The sequence below is a fragment of the Plectropomus leopardus genome, chromosome 6 (assembly GCF_026936395.1).
Source record: "Plectropomus leopardus strain MGB_pleo_1.0 chromosome 6, ASM2693639v1, whole genome shotgun sequence".
Lineage (NCBI taxonomy): Eukaryota > Metazoa > Chordata > Actinopteri > Perciformes > Serranidae > Plectropomus > Plectropomus leopardus.
In genome coordinates, this window is record NC_142181.1 from 194719 (window position 1) to 213416 (window position 18698).

At 46.1% G+C, this 18698-nt stretch overlaps 3 protein-coding genes across 4 annotated transcripts in view; 2 read left to right on the plus strand and 1 right to left on the minus strand.

The window, feature by feature from the left end:
- Positions 1 to 235, plus strand: part of clrn1 (clarin 1) — a 4557-nt gene extending 4322 nt beyond the window's left edge. The window contains exon 3 of the mRNA XM_088078395.1: positions 1 to 235. This exon is cut by the window's left edge and continues 467 nt beyond it. The gene's annotated coding sequence lies outside the window, so the exon portion shown is untranslated.
- Positions 236 to 3283: 3048 nt separating this feature from the next.
- On the plus strand, positions 3284 to 11237 carry mindy4b (MINDY family member 4B). 2 transcript variants are annotated; one of them, XM_042515579.2, is made up of 11 exons: positions 3284 to 3643; positions 4413 to 4556; positions 4869 to 4988; positions 5205 to 5302; positions 5605 to 5767; positions 6858 to 6923; positions 7586 to 7656; positions 7831 to 7903; positions 8539 to 8715; positions 10316 to 10493; positions 10592 to 11237. In XM_042515579.2, the coding sequence occupies exons 1-11, from the start codon at positions 3605 to 3607 to the stop codon at positions 10732 to 10734; spliced, it is 1272 nt and encodes a 423-aa protein (XP_042371513.2). In that variant the 5' UTR covers positions 3284 to 3604; the 3' UTR covers positions 10735 to 11237. The 2 variants fall into 2 exon arrangements, with proteins under 2 accessions (XP_042371513.2, XP_087934518.1); XM_088078392.1 differs by having other exon boundaries at positions 10316 to 10489.
- Positions 11238 to 12752: 1515 nt separating this feature from the next.
- On the minus strand, positions 12753 to 17733 carry tsen34 (TSEN34 tRNA splicing endonuclease subunit). The gene is made up of 5 exons (XM_088078394.1): positions 17315 to 17733; positions 16501 to 16798; positions 15444 to 15573; positions 15082 to 15360; positions 12753 to 13804 (listed from the first exon to the last, which is right to left on the minus strand). Exons 2-5 carry the CDS (start codon positions 16789 to 16791, stop codon positions 13617 to 13619), a joined length of 888 nt encoding a protein of 295 aa, XP_087934520.1. The 5' UTR covers positions 16792 to 16798; positions 17315 to 17733; the 3' UTR covers positions 12753 to 13616.
- Positions 17734 to 18698: the final 965 nt, after the last annotated feature.

Below are 18698 nucleotides of genomic sequence, written 5' to 3' on the forward strand. Positions count from 1 at the left end.
TTTAACCTTTGAGATTCACTTTAACCCTTTGAAACCTGAGCACATTGATTTGATTTCTTTAGAAACAATGCAATAACCAACTCGGTGACAAGAAGACGACCTGGAAATTATTGTTGTTGTTGTTTTTGTTTTGAAAAAGGGAAACAAAAAAAAAAACAACTTATAACAGTCAGAATTATTATGATTATATATTTAAAATGATGTAATGGAATAAATACAAACATTTTTAGCAGTTTCTCTGGGTCATTTGTTGTTTTGTTTTTACTGCATGTTGCTGCATCTTGACTGCGTGTTTCTGCATGTTGCATGTTGACTGCGTGTTGCTGTGTGTTGACTGCATGTTGCTGTGTGTTGCTGCGTGTTGACTGCATGTTGCTGTGTGTTGCTGCATGTTGACTGCGTGTTGCTGTGTGTTGACTGCATGTTGCTGTGTGTTGCTGCGTGTTGACTGCGTGTTGCTGTGTGTTGCTGCATGTTGACTGTGTGTTGCTGCATGTTGACTGCATGTTGTTGCGTGTTGACTGCATGTTGCTGTGTGTTGCTGCATGTGGACTGCGTGTTGTTGCGTTTTGCTGTGTCTTGCTGCATGTTGACTGCATGTTGCTGCGTGTTGACTGCATGTTGACTGCATGTTGCTGCATGTGGACTGCATGTTGCTGCGTGTTGACTGCGTGTTGCTGTGTGTTGACTGCATGTTGCTGTGTGTTGCTGCGTGTTGACTGCATGTTGCTGCATGTTGACTGTGTTGCTGCATGTTGACTGTGTGTTGCTGCATGTTGACTGTGTGTTGCTGCATGTTGACTGCGTGTTGACTGCGTGTTGCTGTGTGTTGTTGCATGTGGACTGCGTCTTGCTGCGTGTTGCTGCGTCTTGCTGCGTGTTGACTGCGTGTTGCTGCGTGTTGACTGCGTCTTGCTGCGTGTTGACTGTGTGTTGCTGCGTGTTGACTGCGTGTTGACTGCGTGTTGCTGCGTGTTGCTGCGTGTTGACTGCGTGTTGCTGCGTGTTGCTGCGTGTTGCTGCATGTTGCGGTTCTTGAGTCAAACTGAAGCTCAGGTGATGACTGTGCAGTCTCTCACACTCTGACTGACCACCTGCAGCATCTCTGTCTGTCCCTGTGGATGCTCCTGTCTCTGTTCTGGTGGGTGTCCACGTCCTCTAAAGACCAGAATGTCTCATCCGGAGCTCAAATTGGAGATTCTGGATCACAGAGACCAGGTCCAGCAGCTCAGCTCCACACCTGAGTGTACAGTCATAGAAGAGCAGAATAACCCCGATCGATCAGATCGATCAGACAGTGACCTCAGACGTTTTAAAATGAACAAGTGGCGAGACTCGGTGGAAACCAGAGCGACTCGGCTCTGTGTCGAGTCTGGAGCAGGTTTCTTCTGATCTGTCCGGGCCTTTCTTTGTGTGGTCCCCCACGGTGACACTGACACTGTCCCTGTGTGTGTCTCTGTGTCCCTGTGTGTGTCTCTGTGTCTCTGTGTCCCTGTGTGTGTCTCTGTGTGTCCCTGTGTGTCTCTGTGTCCTTGTGTGTGTCTCTGTGTCCTTGTGTGTGTCTCTGTGTCCCTGTGTGTCTCTGTGTCCCTGTGTGTGTCCCTGTGTGTGTCTCTGTGTGTCCCTGTGTGTCTCTGTGTGTCCGTGTGTGTCTCTGTGTGTCCCTGTGTGTGTCTCTGTGTGTGTCTCTGTGTGTCTGTGTGTGTGTGTCTCTGTGAGGACGTGTTGACACTGAGACAGAGTCCGTCATGTGTTTAATGCTGGTGTCGTGTTCAATAGGGGGACGATTAAAGTCCAGGATTTCATCCGGATGTTGGCAGACTGAGACGCGGCTGGACCGCCTTCGGGTCCACGCTGTAAAAAATTAACAACGTGTCAGAGTCTCACAGTCAGAGACAGCTGCGTCCACAAACCATCAGTCTTTCTGTCTCTGTCCATGATCATGTCCACATGAACAATCAGCAGTTTGATTTCAATTCCAGCTTTTGTTTTTCAAAATGTTCAGACTTTGATCTGCGCTGATGTTAAGACAGTTTTTCCAGGACTTTTCCAGGACTTTTCCAGGACTTTAAAGACCAAACGTTGTCTGAAACGACCATTGATTCTCCTCATCGGTTCTTTCATCGCTTTACAACAGCTTTTTACATCAAAATTATTCAGAAAATACTGAATTCAGAAAAGGATCAGAGCTCAATATTGACGCATAACTCAGGGACTGTCTGTTATTTATGAGACGGAGGGACTGGAGTCATTTTGGCTTTAGGGGAGGAACATACAACTGTATATTTAGTCTGGATTGTGTTTATTTTACTGATGATTTTTAAGGAAACTTGCTCTCTAACAACACGTTTTCTTTCAAAAATTTGCCTTTTTTCTCTTTAAACATGTTTTTTTAAATTAAAAAATGGAGTTTGTCTTTCTTAACCATTTTTGGTGATTTTTAAAGAAAACAGGTTTTGTCTTTTTATTTCATTAACAAATGTTGGTGATTGTTTTAAAGAAAATATTTCCGTGTTTTTTTTTTTATCTTGATTGAAAATTGTTGATAATTTTATTATTCCTGAAAAAATTTGGGCGATTGTTTTCTTTTCTTTTAATATTTTTGGTGATTTTTTAAGAAAACAAACCCTCCAAAAATCTCCAAAATGATCCAACTTATCAGTCAAATCTGTAAAAACAGAAATGATTGTTTCATTATTAAATTTCTGACAGTTTGTAAAACACTTTTAAAAAATTCCAGGACTTTTCCAAACCTTCCATGGTATATTTAGTTATCTCAAAACTGTCTGTAAGACTCAACTCAGGGTGAAAAAACACACAGATCTCTCTCCGAGGGGGTCGGCATTGTGTGTGTGTGTGTGTGTGTGTGTGTGTTTCACTGTTTGTGTGTGTGTCACTGTTTGTGTGTGTGTGTGTCACTGTTTGTGTGTTACTGTGTGTGTGTCACTGTTTGTGTGTGTGTGTGTCACTGATTGTGTGTCACTGTGTGTGTGTCACTGTGTGTGTGTCACTGTGTGTGTGCATGTCACTCAGGTGAAGCATCGCTCTGACCGGCTGCAGGTAAGACCTTCTTACATCTTTACAGATCCAGTTTGGACTTTAAATCAACTCGAATAATAATAATAATAATAATAATAATAATAATAATACATTTAAATTTTGAATCATTTTAAAGACGCTCTGCATCTCTCTGTGTTTTGTTAGCTTTTTTTAAGCTGTTTTTTTTTTTTATTTTATGAATTTAAGGTAATTTTCTTGTGACTTGTAACTTCATGTGTTTTTTTTTTTTCAAAATAAATGAAGCCAGTGAGCGCAGGTTTGAAAGGGTTAATATTTCCTGTTTCAGAACAGATGAAGATTAAAGTTTGTGTGTGTGTTTGTGTTACTGTGTGTGTGTCTGTGTGTTACTGTGTGTGTGTGTGTTACTGTATGTGTGTGTTACTGTGTGTGTGTGTGTGTGTGTGTGTGTATATGTGTGTTTCAGATGGAGGCGGAGCTTCAGCAGATCCTGGATCAGGTCTCTGACCTTCAGAACTGGAGGAAAGTTTCACTGAGAACAACTAAGTGTCTGTCAGGCTGATTGATTGATTGATTGATTAAAATAATGAATCATTTTTGTTACTGCAGGCTGCAGACACAACATGTAAGTACACATCCATCACCTGTACCACAGGAGGTATACATATATATGTGTGTATATACACACACACACACACACACACATATATATATGTGTATACATACATACACACACACATATGTCATATATGTATATATACAAACACACACATATATTACGTGTGTGTGTATATGTATACATACACACACACATATATATGTCACATATGTGTGTGACTGGATGCTGTCAGTCTGTCCCCTGGACAGACAGAAAACTTTTGTTTGTTTGTTTTTTAAAAACTTTCTGAGAAAAAAAATCTGCTATTTTTGTCCCTAAAAAGTTTTTGGTGATTTTAAAAAAAACAAAAAAAACATACCTGGTCAGACTAGATCTGGTCTCTGCTGTGTGTATGTGTGTGTGTGTGTGTGTGTGTGTGTGTGTGTGTGCGTGTGTGCGTGCGTGTGCGTGTGTGTGTGTGTGTGTGTGCGTGCGTGCGTGCGTGTGTGTGTGTGTGTGCGTGTGTGTGTGTGTGCGTGCATGCGTGTGTGTGTGTGTGCGTATGTGTGTGCAGTAGTAGTAGTAGTAGCTGTAGTAGTAGTAGTAGTAGTATTAGCAGTAGCTGTAGCAGTAGTAGTTGTATTAGCAGTGGTAGTAATATTAGAAGTATAAGCAGTATTAATATTAGAAGTATTAGCAGTAGTAATTGTTGTATTAGCAGTAGTAGTAGTTGTATTACCAGTAGTAGTAGTAGTATTAGCAGGTGTGTTCAGGTGTTTGCTCCTCCTCTCCTCAGAGGCTGCTGGATGTGGGGAATGAGGAGGAGCAGGAGGAGGCCCCTGGCTCCTGCAGGGCCCTTCCGCAGCTCTGCTGCGTCCCCAGGAGCCTGGCGGTGTCCCGGGGCCTCGGAGGAGAGCCGGTCGGGCCCCAGCTGACAGAGGTCAGACCCTTAACGTTCACCCTCTTTCTGCTGAATGTCAGAGAGTCTGTACGCGGCGTGCTGCGGGCGGCGTGCTGCGGGCGGCGTGCTGCGGGCGGCGTGCTGCGGGCGGCGTGCTGCGGGCGGCGTGCTGCGGGCAGCCTCAAATCCTTTCAGCTTTAAGAAGCTTTGATACATTTTATCGATTATTGATGACATGAACCAGTCCTCTCGTCACGTGATGACATCATCATAACAACCTGGAGGCGGGGCTGGACTGATGGATCAGGTGAATCAGGACTGATTGATCTGTGTCTCTGTCCTCTGGTTCAGGGTTTGAGGAGGATCCTGTTTGGAAAGACGTTTCATGTTTTCAGCTTCGAGTGGAGGACATCTGTGTTTCAGTTCAGACAGCCTGACGGTGAGGACGCCTTCGCTCTGCACGGCGACACGGTGAGACCCAAAACACACCCACTGACCTCTGACCTCAGCCAGAGGAGACACGCAGCCGATTGTTTCTGGTCTGTCGAGACTATAGGACATTTGTAGGATTTAATGATAAAACCAGTCACAGGTTAAAAGCCGACCATCTGTCCTCTGTCTCACCTGGACAGGTGTGTGTGTGTGTGTGTGTGTGTGTGTGTGTGTGTGTGTGTGTGTGTGTTTCAGGGCGGGGCTCGGGTCATTCAAATGGCGGTTCAGGCTCGGATCATTAAACACCTGCTGTTCATGCGGCAGAGTGGCTCCAAGGGACGGACGCTGGACAGGTGAGGACAGACAGTGAGGACAAAGGGTGAGGACAGACGGTGGGGACAGGATGGAAAACACAGCTGTAACATGAGACAACAGTTTAGTAGACAGGTGTCAGAGGACAGTTCTGTCTCCAGGGGACGTCTCCAGCATCACAGAGACATTTCAGACTGTCCACCACCTGCTAAGAACAGATCCACATAAGGAGACTTCCAAGTCTGACTGGACATCCAGGTCCAGGTCCAGATCCTGCTGACTGACCAGGGTCTGACACGCTGACTGTCTGGTTAACTGGACTGGGACATGTCTCTGTCTCCAGTCTGTGTGTAGGACAGGAGGGGCAGGATGGGGCGCTGGCAGCAGCGCTGAGCGACAGCCTCTGGTTGGCCGGTCAGGAGGTCAGTGCCACCGTTACCTTGGTGACCGAAGAATACTGCACCACGCCGCACCTGGACTACAAGTTGGACACCTTCACGGAGAAGGTACTGTGATGTCATCATGACATAATCATGCTTTGTGGCACTGATACTCAACCTATGGCTCAAGGCCCTAATCTGGACCCTGACAGGGTCACTGGTGGCCCACCAAACATTTTCTAACCGACAGTAAAAATGTGATTGGGACACTGAGAATTGTTTTAGTCCTTTAATGGCACATTTCCACTACACGGTACCGGCTCTCCTCGCCTCGCCTTTGGTATCGGGGACTTTTCTGGGGGTTGTTTTCCATTAGAAGATAGTACCGGCCCAGTGTAGCTGGTTGTCATAGCAACGCCATGGGACACTCCCACCTCGGGGGAGCCCCATTTTCCGGTGCGCACCACTAAACATGTGACATTGATAAAGTGTTACAGTGCGCGGTCAATAACAGAGTTACTGTGAGACAGACTGTACTAATACCCACCGCTAACGTGTCCTCTCTGTTTCTGTCCTTCTGTCGGACGATGAGGAGTTCAGGTCAATACGGAAACGAAGGAATCTGAGCGCAGCGCCGCTTCACGCACAGACGGCTGCAGCAGTAATAAACACGGAAGTTAAATAGTGGAGACGGATGTTCAGAAAAGGAAAGTAATGAGCGAATAAACACAAAATTTACATATTGTTCGTTTGCACCTCCTCGAGCGACCACGGCGTGATTTTTCTGTTTGCCATTTTGGGAAAGAAAAAAAAAAGATGCAAAACTTTGGCCGCTACAATAGTTTAGCTGTTTGCGCTGTTCAGGGTATTCTGTACGTGTATTCTGTACGTGTATTCTGTACGTGCCGTGCATTGATGACGCAGTGACGATTTTGTCTGGCCAATCAGCGGCCTGCAGTGTTTCACGTCAGACGGCACGTCACTTACTAAGAGTTAGTACCTCTTAGTACCCAGTCGGCCTTTTTTGGAACCCCAGGAGAGCAGGTACTAAAAAAGGTAGTACCAGGTACCAGGTACTTTTTCCAATGGAAAACCAAAAAAAGGCGAGTAGAGCAGAGTAGGTTGAGTGTCCCTGACGGATGTTTTCAGGATTTGTCTTCATGTCCTGGTCGTCCTCCTGTCCTCAGTTCCAGCTGAACATGTGAATGTCTTTCAGCTGCAGCTCTTCACCTTCAACACGAAGGACATGGCGCGGAGCTTCATCCTGCAGCATCTTCACAGCGTGAGTTGTCTTTTGTCCATTATTTATCTGAGAGACTCGAATTGATGGTTTCACGTTTGGACCAAACGCTGGCCAGACCAGGGCATTATGACCAGGTCTTAGAAAGGCCACGCCCCTCACATCTTCAGTCCGACTGACTTAAAATCAACTGACAGCTCAAAGTGCTCGACCGAAACGTGTCGTGACTTTTTTCATTTCTGAGCTGCGATCTGAACCGGAGAGTCTGAGGATCAGCAGCAGAAGTTATCTCGCTGATATTTTTATTTATATTTTAGCGGGCCGCAGCTTCTTAGACATGGCGCCGATCATCATCACTGCAGGAAGAGTTCACGTCAGCACCTGAAACCCTCAAAGCATCTTTGAGTCGGTCAGTTGGGCGCCAAACCCCCCCAAAAAAACGTGTCATAATACAAGTATGACAAGTCAGTTTGTCTCATCGTAAACCTGCAGAACATTTTAACCTTTTGAAATCTGGAGCCACATCGCTTTTCTTTTGCTGCTGTCAGTTTTTAAGTCTTCAAACTAACCGCTGTGATTTGACCAAAATATGACCCCAACAAAGTGGTGAAAAATATTTTAAAAGTTAGATTTTTTGTAACAATTTTTAATATGAAGTTATAGAAAATATAAATAGAAACTTTTTACTTATTTTCACTGTTCAGTTCACAGCAGAGGGAAGTCACGGAGTCATCCTCTTCCTCTACAGCCTCATCTGCTCCCGCACCATCTGCAGGTAACCACACCCACTTACAGGTAACCACACCCACTTACGGGTAACCACACCCACTTACAGGTAACCACACCTACAGGTAAACTTACCCACAGCCGCCTCCAGCGCCCTCTACAGGCCGCTCAGCCCATCACATGCTACAAAGACGCAAACAAACAAAAATTTCTGTCCTCACAGGCTGAAGGAGGATCTGGACTCATCCACCTCGCACCTGCTCCACCTCAGTCTGGGAGACTTTGTTTGCGGTCAGGTGAGGACACACATGTTGAAGGACACACCTGCTTGTCTTGTGGACAAGAGAGCTCTCACTGAATGTTCCTGAAAAATCTGTCCTCCTGGTCTCTCTCCTGGCTGCTCAGCTGGTTGTCCTCCTGGTTGCTCTGCTGGTTGCTCTGCTGGTTGCTCTGCTGGTTGCTCTCCTGGTCGCTCTGCTGGTTGCTCTGCTGGTTGCTCTGCTGGTTGCTCTCCTGGCTGATCAGCTGGTTGCTCTCCTGGTTGCTCTGCTGGTTGCTCTGCTGGTTGCTCTCCTGGCTGCTCAGCTGGTTGCTCTGCTGTTGCTCTCCTGGTTGCTCTGCTGGTCACTCTCCTGGTTGCTCTGCTGGTTGCTCTGCTGGTTGCTCTCCTGGCTGCTCAGCTGGTTGCTCTGCTGTTGCTCTCCTGGTTGCTCTGCTGGTCACTCTCCTGGTTGCTCTGCTGGTTGCTCTGCTGGTTGCTCTGCTGGTTGCTCTGCTGGTTGCTCTGGTGGTTGCTCTCCTGGGTGCTCAGCTGGTCGCTCTGCTGCTGCTCTCCTAGTTGCTCTGCTGGTCGCTCTGCTGGTTGCTCTCCTGGTTGTCTTGCAGTAAGTGAGATTGTTTGTGGGTGCTCTCCCCTGTTCTGTGTCTGCAGGCACTGGTGAACCTGCTGCTGACGGGGAAGGCGAGTCCACAGGTCTTTAACGGGATTCAGTATTTTGGGGAGGATGGCGAGGCTCTAGAGCGCCCCCTGCAGGGCGTCCTGTCCCGCAGCGATGTGGGATATTTACACTGGAGCCGAGAGCAGATGGAGACAGGCAGACTGCCGCAGGTATGTTTAAGTAGAGGAGCACCTCCTGCAGGAGAGGAGCAGTGCGAGGAGGTGCAGGTATCGTTGTGTCTCCTGCTGGCGGCATTTTTTTTTGTCACTATGATTTAAAGGCAGCAGCAGACGGAGGATCAGATGTGACCTGAATGACTTGTTAAGGTCTGAATGACTCGGTTATTATTGATGAGAAAAGCTGCGTCAGGTCGCAGTCGTGTGAACGTGCTGCTGACGGATGAAGCTGAAGTGTGTGAATGTTTCAGTGTGTGAATATTCAGTATGTGAATGTTTCAGTGTGAACATTTCAGAGTGTGAATGTTTCAGTGTGAATGTTTCAGTGTGTGAATGTCTCAGTGTGTGTATGTTCAGTGTGTGAATGATTCAGTGTGTGAATGTTCAGTATGTGAATGATTCAGTGTGTGAATGATTCAGTGTGTGAATGTTCAGTATGTGAATATTTCAGTGTGAATGTTTCAGTGTGTAAATGTTTCAGTGTATGAATGTTTCAGAGTGTGAATGTTCAGTATGTGAATGTTTCAGTGTGTGAATGTTTCAGTATGTGAATGATTCAGTGTGTGAATGTTTCAGTGTGTGAATGTTCAGTATGTGAATGTTTCAGTGTGAATGTATTAGTGTGTAAATGTCTCAGTGTGTGAATGTTCAGTATGTGAATATTTCAGTGTGAATGTTTCAGTGTGTAAATGTTTCAGTGTATGAATGTTTCAGAGTGTGAATGTTCAGTATGTGAATGTTTCAGTGTGTGAATGTTTCAGAGTGTGAATGTTCAATATGTGAATGTTTCAGTGTGTGAATGTTTCAGTGTGTAAATGTTTCAGTTTGAATGTTCAGTATGTGCATGTTTCAGTGTGAATGTTTCAGTGTGAATGTTTCAGTGTGGAAATGTTTCAGTGTGTGAATGTTTCAGTGTGAATGTTCAGTATGTGAATGTTTCAGAGTGTGAATGTTTCAGTGTGGAAATGTTTCAGTGTGAATGTTCAGCATGTGAATGTTTCAGAGTGTGAATGTTTCAGTGTGGAAATGTTTCAGTGTGAATGTTCGGTATGTGAATGTTTCAGTGTGGAAATGTTTCAGTGTGAATGTTCGGTATGTGAATGTTTCAGTGTGGAAATGTTTCAGTGTGAATGTTCGGTATGTGAATGTTTCAGTGTGGAAATGTTTCAGTGTGAATGTTACAGTGTGTGAATGTTTCAGTGTAAATGTTTCAGTGTGAATGTTACAGTGTGTGAATGTTTAAGTCTGTGATGGACAGCAGGCGTCCCAACTGACCGATCACAGCACTTGATGTCTCAAGGACGCCGCTGAATATAGACGGACAGAGACACAGAGGGACGTTATAGGTAACGGCGTGTGGTGAATGGGCAGGAAACAGTGCACATGCATACATGAGTCTCAGCGCCGTTTCAGAGATAATTAAACCTGGAAATATCTAAAAATCTTAAAATGTCCTAAAATTTTAGAAACTTCAAATCCAGCAGCATGTCCTCGTGTCCTCTGTCCTCAGGTGGACAGCTTGTTTCCTCTGTCCTCAGGTGGACAGCTTGTGTTCTCTGTCCTCAAGTGGGAAGCTTGTGTCCTCTGTCCTCAGGTGGGCAGCATGCTGAAGACGCCACGGTTCCCTGTGTGGCTCTGCTGTATTAATGGCGGATTCTCGGTGCTGTTCAGCATCGACCACTCACTGCTCTCTGATTGGAGGACGGAGCACCAGTTCCACCTGTACTACTACAATGGGCGGAGCTCCCAGAAGACAGCCAAACTGACTGTAGGTGAGGACGCACATCCTGCAGTGACAGGGTGTCCATCGGTACCTGGTTCGTGTCTAACTAACTAACTGCTAACTAACTATGTCTAACTCTGTCTGCAGACACTCACTCTCACCACTGGGAGACATCCTGCAGACACTCAGAGGGACACGCTGAAAGGATGTCCCCTCCACTGGACATGACCCTTAAAACCAAGTGGGATGGAGCTGCCGTCAACTGGTGCGGCACCGTTCCATTCTACTGATCAGCTGACAGGAAGCTCCACCAATCAGCAGGCAGCAACACCCATCTGAGCTGGAGGATTACAGCTGGACCAGATCCAGATCAGCTGGACCAGATCCACATAGCTTGACGGGACCAGATCCAGCTCAGCTAAACTGGATCCAGATCAGCTGGACCAGATCCACTTCAGCTCACCCAGACCTCAGACGATTAAAAAGCTGTCACCTGATCTTTGGTGGAGTCTTCAGTCTAATGCACCCACAACAAGTCCAACACACCCACGAGTCTAGGGGACCCACATGTCCAATGCACCCACGAGTCAAACACCCACAACAAGTCAAACGCACCCACGAGTCTAATGGACCCACAAGTCCAACACACCCACGAGTCTAATGGACCCACAACAAGTCCAACACACCCACGAGTTTAATGGACCCACAACAAGTCCAACGCACCCACGAGTCTAATGCACCCACGAGTCTAATGGACCCACAACAAGTGCAACGCACCCTCGAGTTTAATGGACCCACATGTCCAACGCACCCACGAGTCAAACACCCACAACAAGTCAAACGCACCCACGAGTCAAACGCACCCACGAGTCTAATGCACCCACAACAAGTCCAACACACCCACGAGTCTAGGGGACCCACATGTCCAATGCACCCACGAGTCAAACACCCACAACAAGCCAAACGCACCCACGAGTCAAATGCACCCACGAGTCTAATGCACCCACGAGTCTAATGGACCCACAACAAGTCCAACGCATCCACGAGTCTAATGGACCCACAACAAGTCCAACGCACCCACGAGTCTAATGCACCCACAAGTCCAACGCACCCACGAGTCTAATGGACCCACAACAAGTGCAACGCACCCTTGAGTTTAATGGACCCACATGTCCAACGCACCCACGAGTCAAACACCCACAACAAGTCAAACGCACCCACGAGTCAAACGCACCCACGAGTCAAACGCACCCACGAGTCAAACGCACCCACAAGTCTAATGCACCCACGAGTCTAATGCACCCACAACAAGTCCAACGCACCCACGAGTCTAGTGGACCCACATGTCCAACGCACCCACGAGTCAAACACCCACAACAAGTCAAACGCACCAACGAGTCAAACACCCACAACAAGTCAAACGCACCCACGAGTCTAATGCACCCACGAGTCTAATGCACCCACGAGTCTAATGGACCCACAACAAGTGCAACGCACCCACGAGTCTAGTGGACCCACAAGTCCAATGCACCCACAACAAGTCAAACGCACCCACGAGTGAAACGCACCTACAGGTCAAATACACTCACGAGTCAGACACAGAACCATGAGGACAGCAGACACAGAGACATGAGGACAGAGATACATAAGGACACAGAGATATGACGACACATATACATGAGGACAGCAGACACAGAGACATCAGGACAGCAGACACAGAGACATCAGGACAGCAGACATAGAGACATCAGGACACAGATACATGAGGGCAGCAAACAGAGACATGAAGACAGATACATGAGGACACAGAGATATGAGGACACATAAACAAGGACAGAGAGACATGAGGACCCATATACATGAGGACAGCAGACACAGAGACATGAGGACATGGAGACATGAGACAGTAGACACAGAGACATGAGGACACAAAGACATAAGGACGGCAGACATAGAGACATGAGGATGGCAGACATAGAGACATGAGGACAGCAGACATAGAGACATGAGGACACAGATACTTGAGAACAGCAGATACATGAGGACACAGAAACATGAGGACAGCAGATACATGAGGACAGCAGACACAGAGACATGGGACACAGTAACATGAGGACAGCAGACATAGAGACATAGGACACAGAGACACAGGGACACAGAGGGCATCTCCTGAAAGACTTGGAATGTGTTTGAAAATACAGGTTTGTGGGGACATCACTTTCTGAAAGACAAACAGAGCAGGTTTGTCCTCTTTGGACAAAGACGTCTCTGATTTCCACTTTAATGAAGGAAAACAAATCGTTGCCACTTTTTTACAGTTTTTTTAAATTTATTCCAAAAACTGAAGCAACTAAAACATAACAACATGCAGGTTTTGGGACATCTGTGAGATCAGTTGTTCTGGTCCAAGCAGTCCCAGAAGGAGATGTCCAGGTTCTGGGGGTTGCTCTGCTGACTGGTTCTCGGCATTAAGACAACATTTCTACCTGATGAAGGAAGGACGGCATTCACACACTGACTCTAACTCAAACACCCAGATCCGGCAGGTTGAGGTCTGTGACGGGTCCTGGAGCCGGCGGTCCACGTCAGATCTCAGCTGTTCCTCCTTTGTTTCAGTCACAAAGTAAACCTCCGTCTATATTTATTGGATCGATCCGGCACTCAGCTCTCTGTCGCGAGTCTGTGCAGGTTTCATCCACTTCAGGAAAGACAGGGATCCTGATCCAGGTCTGAATCAAATTGGATTCATCACAGTGAGCGTCTCTGAAGGTATCACAAGCTTCTTGACGTCTCTGAATTTTAAAGACCAATGAGCTTCAGAGGGGGCGTGGCTCAGAGAAAGAGCTGAAACTGAGGAACCTGAAACACCTCGAAGTTTCATGAAAATCCACCGGAGACAAAAAGATGATTAGAAATCAGGAACTTTTTGTCCGATTGTCACGAAACTTACAGGACGTGAAATGATGGCAAATATTTAAGTCCAAGTGATTGTGAGATTATTTGGAGATGCTCAGTAGGGGGCGCCACCAGGTCCAAAAACGCTTAACTCAACGTTTATTTAAATGTCTGTCAGCAGACAGCGTCCTCCTGACACAGATGGCGTCCTCCTGACACAGACGGCGTCCTCCTGACACAGATGGCAGTCTGAGACCTGATGGGTTGGTCTGAGGGTCTAGACCATCCCACTCCACTGTAATGAGGTGTATAGGACGTGTCCGTCCACCCCCGGCGAGCACAGCAGGACCGTCTTCTTCACGTTGGACCCCAGACGAGCCACGGCGAGGACGTCCAGCAGGCAGACAGACTCGTCCAGAGAGAGACAGACGGCAATGAAGTGAGCGTGGAAACGAAGAGGATCACCTGAAGACGAGAGGGACGTTCAGCAGAGACACTCCAACAGGGGGACAGTCTTTCTGTCCAAACGGCCGTGTGTTTTTTTTTAATTTAATTTCTGAGCACATTTTTTTATTTTTTTAACTTTCAAGAACAAATTTGAACATCTTTTTACAAATTTTTGGGGTTTTCAAATGAAGTGACTTTACATCGCAGGGCGAGATTTAACGTCCCTGAAGGGTTAATTTTGACCCTCCAGTGTAATATTGTGATTATACAACTATTACCAACAAAATAAAATCAATTAGCAATTAGCTCACAGAGTAAAAAGCTTTTAGTGACCGTTATCTCCGTTTCCATGGAAACACGCGGCGTCTGACTGATTCCTGGAAACCATCAGTCACGTCAGAAGGGTCCGAAACCTGAAACGAAACCTGTTCACTGCTCGGACCTCAGCAACGACCTGCACACACGTTTTCTAGTCCCTGTCGAGTCCGCTGGCCAACTTGAGCTGATACTTTCTAAAGATCATTTCCCAAAATAAATAAATACATCAGATATAAACACAGAAATGCTCAGCTGCTCCATTGTGTTACGACGATATCAGCAGACAAAAAATCATTTCGCATAAACAGATTTAGTGATTAAACCTGCAGACTTAACCTGTATTTGTAAGCTAGTAGCTCCGTGTCTCGGCACAGCTGACAGAGGACAAACGTTTCCAAAAACTCGAGCAAGCTAAAGTCTAAAAGTCCAGATTAATGAAAAAGAAGATGGAGGTGTCATCATTTCCAGAATTCATTAAATCTCATCTAGTGAAATATTCGGCTTCTATTATCCTTTCACGCTTCACTGCGGTCCCAATCACTTAGCCTGCATTTCCCATCATGCCTCAGTCTGGACTGAGAGGTTTGTATTGTGCTGATAAGTTTCTTTTCTGGTCTTTTTGTTCGTAACGTCAGCTTTATGTCGGTTTGTAGTTGAGACAGCTGGATGTGACTGTTGGATTTATTAACACAGAATATTCGTTATCGGAATAGTGATTATTGGCGACGGTGATATTAAACGAGCTGCTGCCTCCTGTTTGTGTTACCATGGTGATAATTTAACGTCACCTGCAGCTGTCACTCAGACGGCGAAAAAAAATATTCCTCATTTTTCAGACAGAAACTGTAAAAACTGAAATTGTTGCATTTTCAGATTCTATGGACACTTCCTGTCGTTACACTGCTCAGTGAAACTACAATCCAGGACTTTTCAAAAACTTTTCCAGGCCTGGAGGACATTGATGGTTCCACACTAACCTGGGTACACCAGGAAGTCTCCTCCGAACTTCCCTGCTGATGTCAGGTAGAAGCCCCGCCCCCGCAGGTCTTTGAACACCTGGTATCTGGCACGGCGGCGCGGCTCGTCCGGCTCTCTGATTGGCCAGTCGGCCCGCAGGAAGCGGCGGGCCTCAAGGCAGTGAGAAAGCCCCGCCCTTGCCGTGCTCAGCTGCACAGCCATCGCCGAGCGGGGGAAGCTGAAGCTGCACTCCAGGGCCTCTAGGCGGCTCCGCAGGGCCTCGTCTGCAGCCCCCGACCCTGAGGGGACCAGAGGGACCAGAGGAGGGACCATTAGAGCGGACGACAGGAGAGAAACGCCACATCCAGGTGACCTGTCTCACCTGTGTCTGATGATGTCATGGCTCGGAGCAGCGCCGACTTCCTGTCCTGCAGAGCAAGGACACGCTGCTCCTCGTAACTCCTCTGCTGCTCCTGCTGCTCCTCGTGCACACGGAGCTCCGCCCCTCCATCCTGCCAACAACAACATGTCAAACATTCTCAGAGGTTAAACTGGTTTAAGGCGTGTTGGTAATAATAACGAGAGCTCAGCGCGAGCGGCCGGATGAGACACGGAGCGATGCGTCCTGCTGTTTCTAAATAATTCATCCAAAGTCTGATTAAAGCTGAAACTAACACAAAGTCGTCTGTAGAGTCTAAAGAAGTCACTTTCACCTCTGCAGATGTGTCTGTTTCAGACACTTTGGTGCTGTGAGGAGAAGCTGCGCTCTGTCTGTCTGTCTCACTGCGCTGCTGTCGGACCATCGGCTGTTTGATATTATACAACAATTAGTTCCGACCACACGTCGCTAAGAGGTCACGTCGCTAAGAGGTCACGGTTAGAGGTCACGTTGGTTAGAGGCCACGTCGCTAAGAGGTCACATCGGTTAGAGGTCACGTCGGTTAGAGGTCACGTCGGTTAGAGGTCACTTAGGTTAGAGGTCACGTCGGTTAGAGGTCACGTCGGTTAGAGGTCACGACGGTTAGAGGTCACGTCGGTTAGAGGTCACGTCGGTTAGAGGTCACTTCGGTTAGAGGTCACTTCGGTTAGAGGTCACGTTGGTTAGAGGTCACGTCGCTAAGAGGTCACGTTGGTTAGAGGTCACGTTGGTTAGAGGTCACGTCGCTAAGAGGTCACGTCGGTTAGAGGTCACGTCGGTTAGAGGTCACGTCGGTTAGAGGTCACTTCGGTTAGAGGTCACGTTGGTTAGAGGTCACGTTGGTTAGAGGTCACGTCGGTTAGAGGTCACGTCGGTTAGAGGTCACGTCGCTAAGAGGTCACGTCGGTTAGAGGTCACGTCGGTTAGAGGTCACGTCGGTTAGAGGTCACGTCGGTTAGAGGTCACTTTCGACTGATTTTCAATTATTTGCCAAGCTCTGGATTAAGGTGGTTAAACTGACCTGGTAATCAGTGAGTGGGGCAGCAGCGGCGGTGTGGCGTTCAGCCAGTAGCCCCTCCTCCTCCGGCAGCAGCAGCAGCGGGCGGCCCAGTCGGGCGTTCTGTCGGGGCGTTCGGGGTAGTGACCCCAGCAGCGCCCCCACCAGGCCCTGAGACCTCACTGAGTGCAGGTCCTCCCGCCGCCACAGCAGGGGGGCGGAGTCACACACACTGATCGCCAAAGCACGGGACGAGGACGGACAAGAGGACGAGGACAGAGACGGGTCGTCCTCTTTGCAGGGAGGCTTGTCCATCAGCACTCTGCGGAGACAACCGAGCAGATCTATAAACTCCAGAACGTTGATCAGACAGATTTTTGTTTCCTTTAAAAGATTTTAAGAAAGAAACGTCTGAATATTTTTGTCAGTTTTTTTAAATTTGTTTTTGTTTTGTTTTTATTCACCAAATATTAAAGAGAAATAATTCGGGGGATTTTTTTTTTCTTTACAATGTTTGGTTTTTTTTATATTTTTATATTTTATATTTTTATATTTTATATTTTTTTTTCTTGTCGATGAAAAAACTTTGGCAGATGTTCTGTGATGTTTTCTTTCAAAAATTACTAAAATAACCCAAGACCTGTATGAGACCAGTATGAGACCAGTATGAGCTCTGTATGAGACCAGTATGAGACCAGTATGAGCTCTGTATGAGACCAGTATGAGACTTGTATGAGTCCTGTATGAGACCTGTATGAGACCTGTATGAGACCTGTATGAAACCTGTATGAGACCAGTATGAGACCAGTATGAGTCCTGTATGAGACCAGTATGAGACCTGTTTGAGACCAGTATGTAGCTCTGGTCCGTGACTCCGGTCTGTAGGTCTGGTCCGTGACTCCGGTCTGTAGGTCTGGTCCGTGACTCCGGTCTGTAGGTCTGGTCCGTGACTCCGGTCTGTAGGTCTGGTCCGTGACTCCGGTCTGTAGGTCTGGTCAGTGACTCTGGTCGCTGTTAATCTCTGCTGCTCTGAACGCACGTGTTTCCTGTCGCGCGCTGCATCACCTCACCCCGTAAAGTCACCCGGATGCGGTTTCTCCCTGACAGCTTTATCCTTTGACAGGAAGTGAAGCTGCTGCTGATCAGTGATCAATAAACGATGATCGATGACAGACTGAAGCAGAAAAACAAACGAGGCTCCGCCGCTGCGCGCTTCCGCTCACATGGACTCGCGCCTCAGAGAAGGGGGTTACATATCTTCAACGGGACGTCACCGCGGGGCGGGGCCGCTCGCGCACAGGCCGCAGGCACGCGCCCGCTCACTCGAACCGACCGGGAAACAAAAACGAGCGCACACACAGAAAACCACGTTTCCTGAAACTGCCCAATAAGAGCGCAGAGACATTTGATTGACAGCCGATTTGACCAATGACAGAAACTTACATTTAAAAAATAAAATTCAAGAGAAAATAATTTGAACCAGTTCACAAATGATTTAACGCGTTTTAAAAAATGCATTTAAGATTTAATAGCGCTGATTATTATTATCAAACTGATTGTTTGTATTGTATTGTTTATCATCAATAAATCTGTTTTGTGTTTTTTACATTTTAAAATTCAGTTTCATAAAAAAATGATAATAATTTAAAACAATTTGAAAAATCTTTACATTTTTAAATTCATATTTTAGGTCAATTAACTTTTTTATGGAGCTAACCTTTTTTTAAAATCAACATAATTACTAATTTTAACACAATAAAATTGCCTCGGTTTAGAGTTTAAAATTCACATTTAAAATGATTAAAGACAAGATTTACTTTCAAAAATTTAAAAAAAGAAAAAATTTAAAGCAATTTACAAATTAATACAATTTAGAGTATGTTAACTACATTAACATTTTATTAGGCTGATTTTTATCATCAGAATAAGTCCTAATTTTATCATAATAAATCTTATTACTTTACATTTTACAAGTCACTTTTAGAATGATAAAATATAAAAGAAAATAATTTAAACCAGTTTACAAATACTTGATATTTAAGATATATATTAAGATGTTTAAAAAAATATTTATAATTGACTGGACCTGATTATTATTATCAGATTTATTATTGTGTTTAATTACTGGTTGTTGTTTTTCAATTTTTCAAAATAAAAATGGAAAATATAATTTAAAGAAATATTTCAGTGAATATTTTAACTTTATTTACATTTAAGTGGAG

Coding starts and splice junctions, on each gene's coding strand:
- mindy4b (XM_042515579.2), top strand. CDS start 3,605: ATGAATCATTTTTGTTACTGCAGGCTGCAGACACAACAT. Junction 5,768..6,857: donor TGGACACCTTCACGGAGAAG/GTACTGTGATGT, acceptor AATGTCTTTCAG/CTGCAGCTCTTCACCTTCAA. Junction 7,904..8,538: donor GAGACTTTGTTTGCGGTCAG/GTGAGGACACAC, acceptor CTGTGTCTGCAG/GCACTGGTGAACCTGCTGCT.
- tsen34 (XM_088078394.1), bottom strand. CDS start 16,791: ATGGACAAGCCTCCCTGCAAAGAGGACGACCCGTCTCTGTCCTCGTCC. Junction 15,574..16,500: donor CCCCACTCACTGATTACCAG/GTCAGTTTAACC, acceptor TGTTGTTGGCAG/GATGGAGGGGCGGAGCTCCG. Junction 15,361..15,443: donor CATGACATCATCAGACACAG/GTGAGACAGGTC, acceptor TGGTCCCCTCAG/GGTCGGGGGCTGCAGACGAG.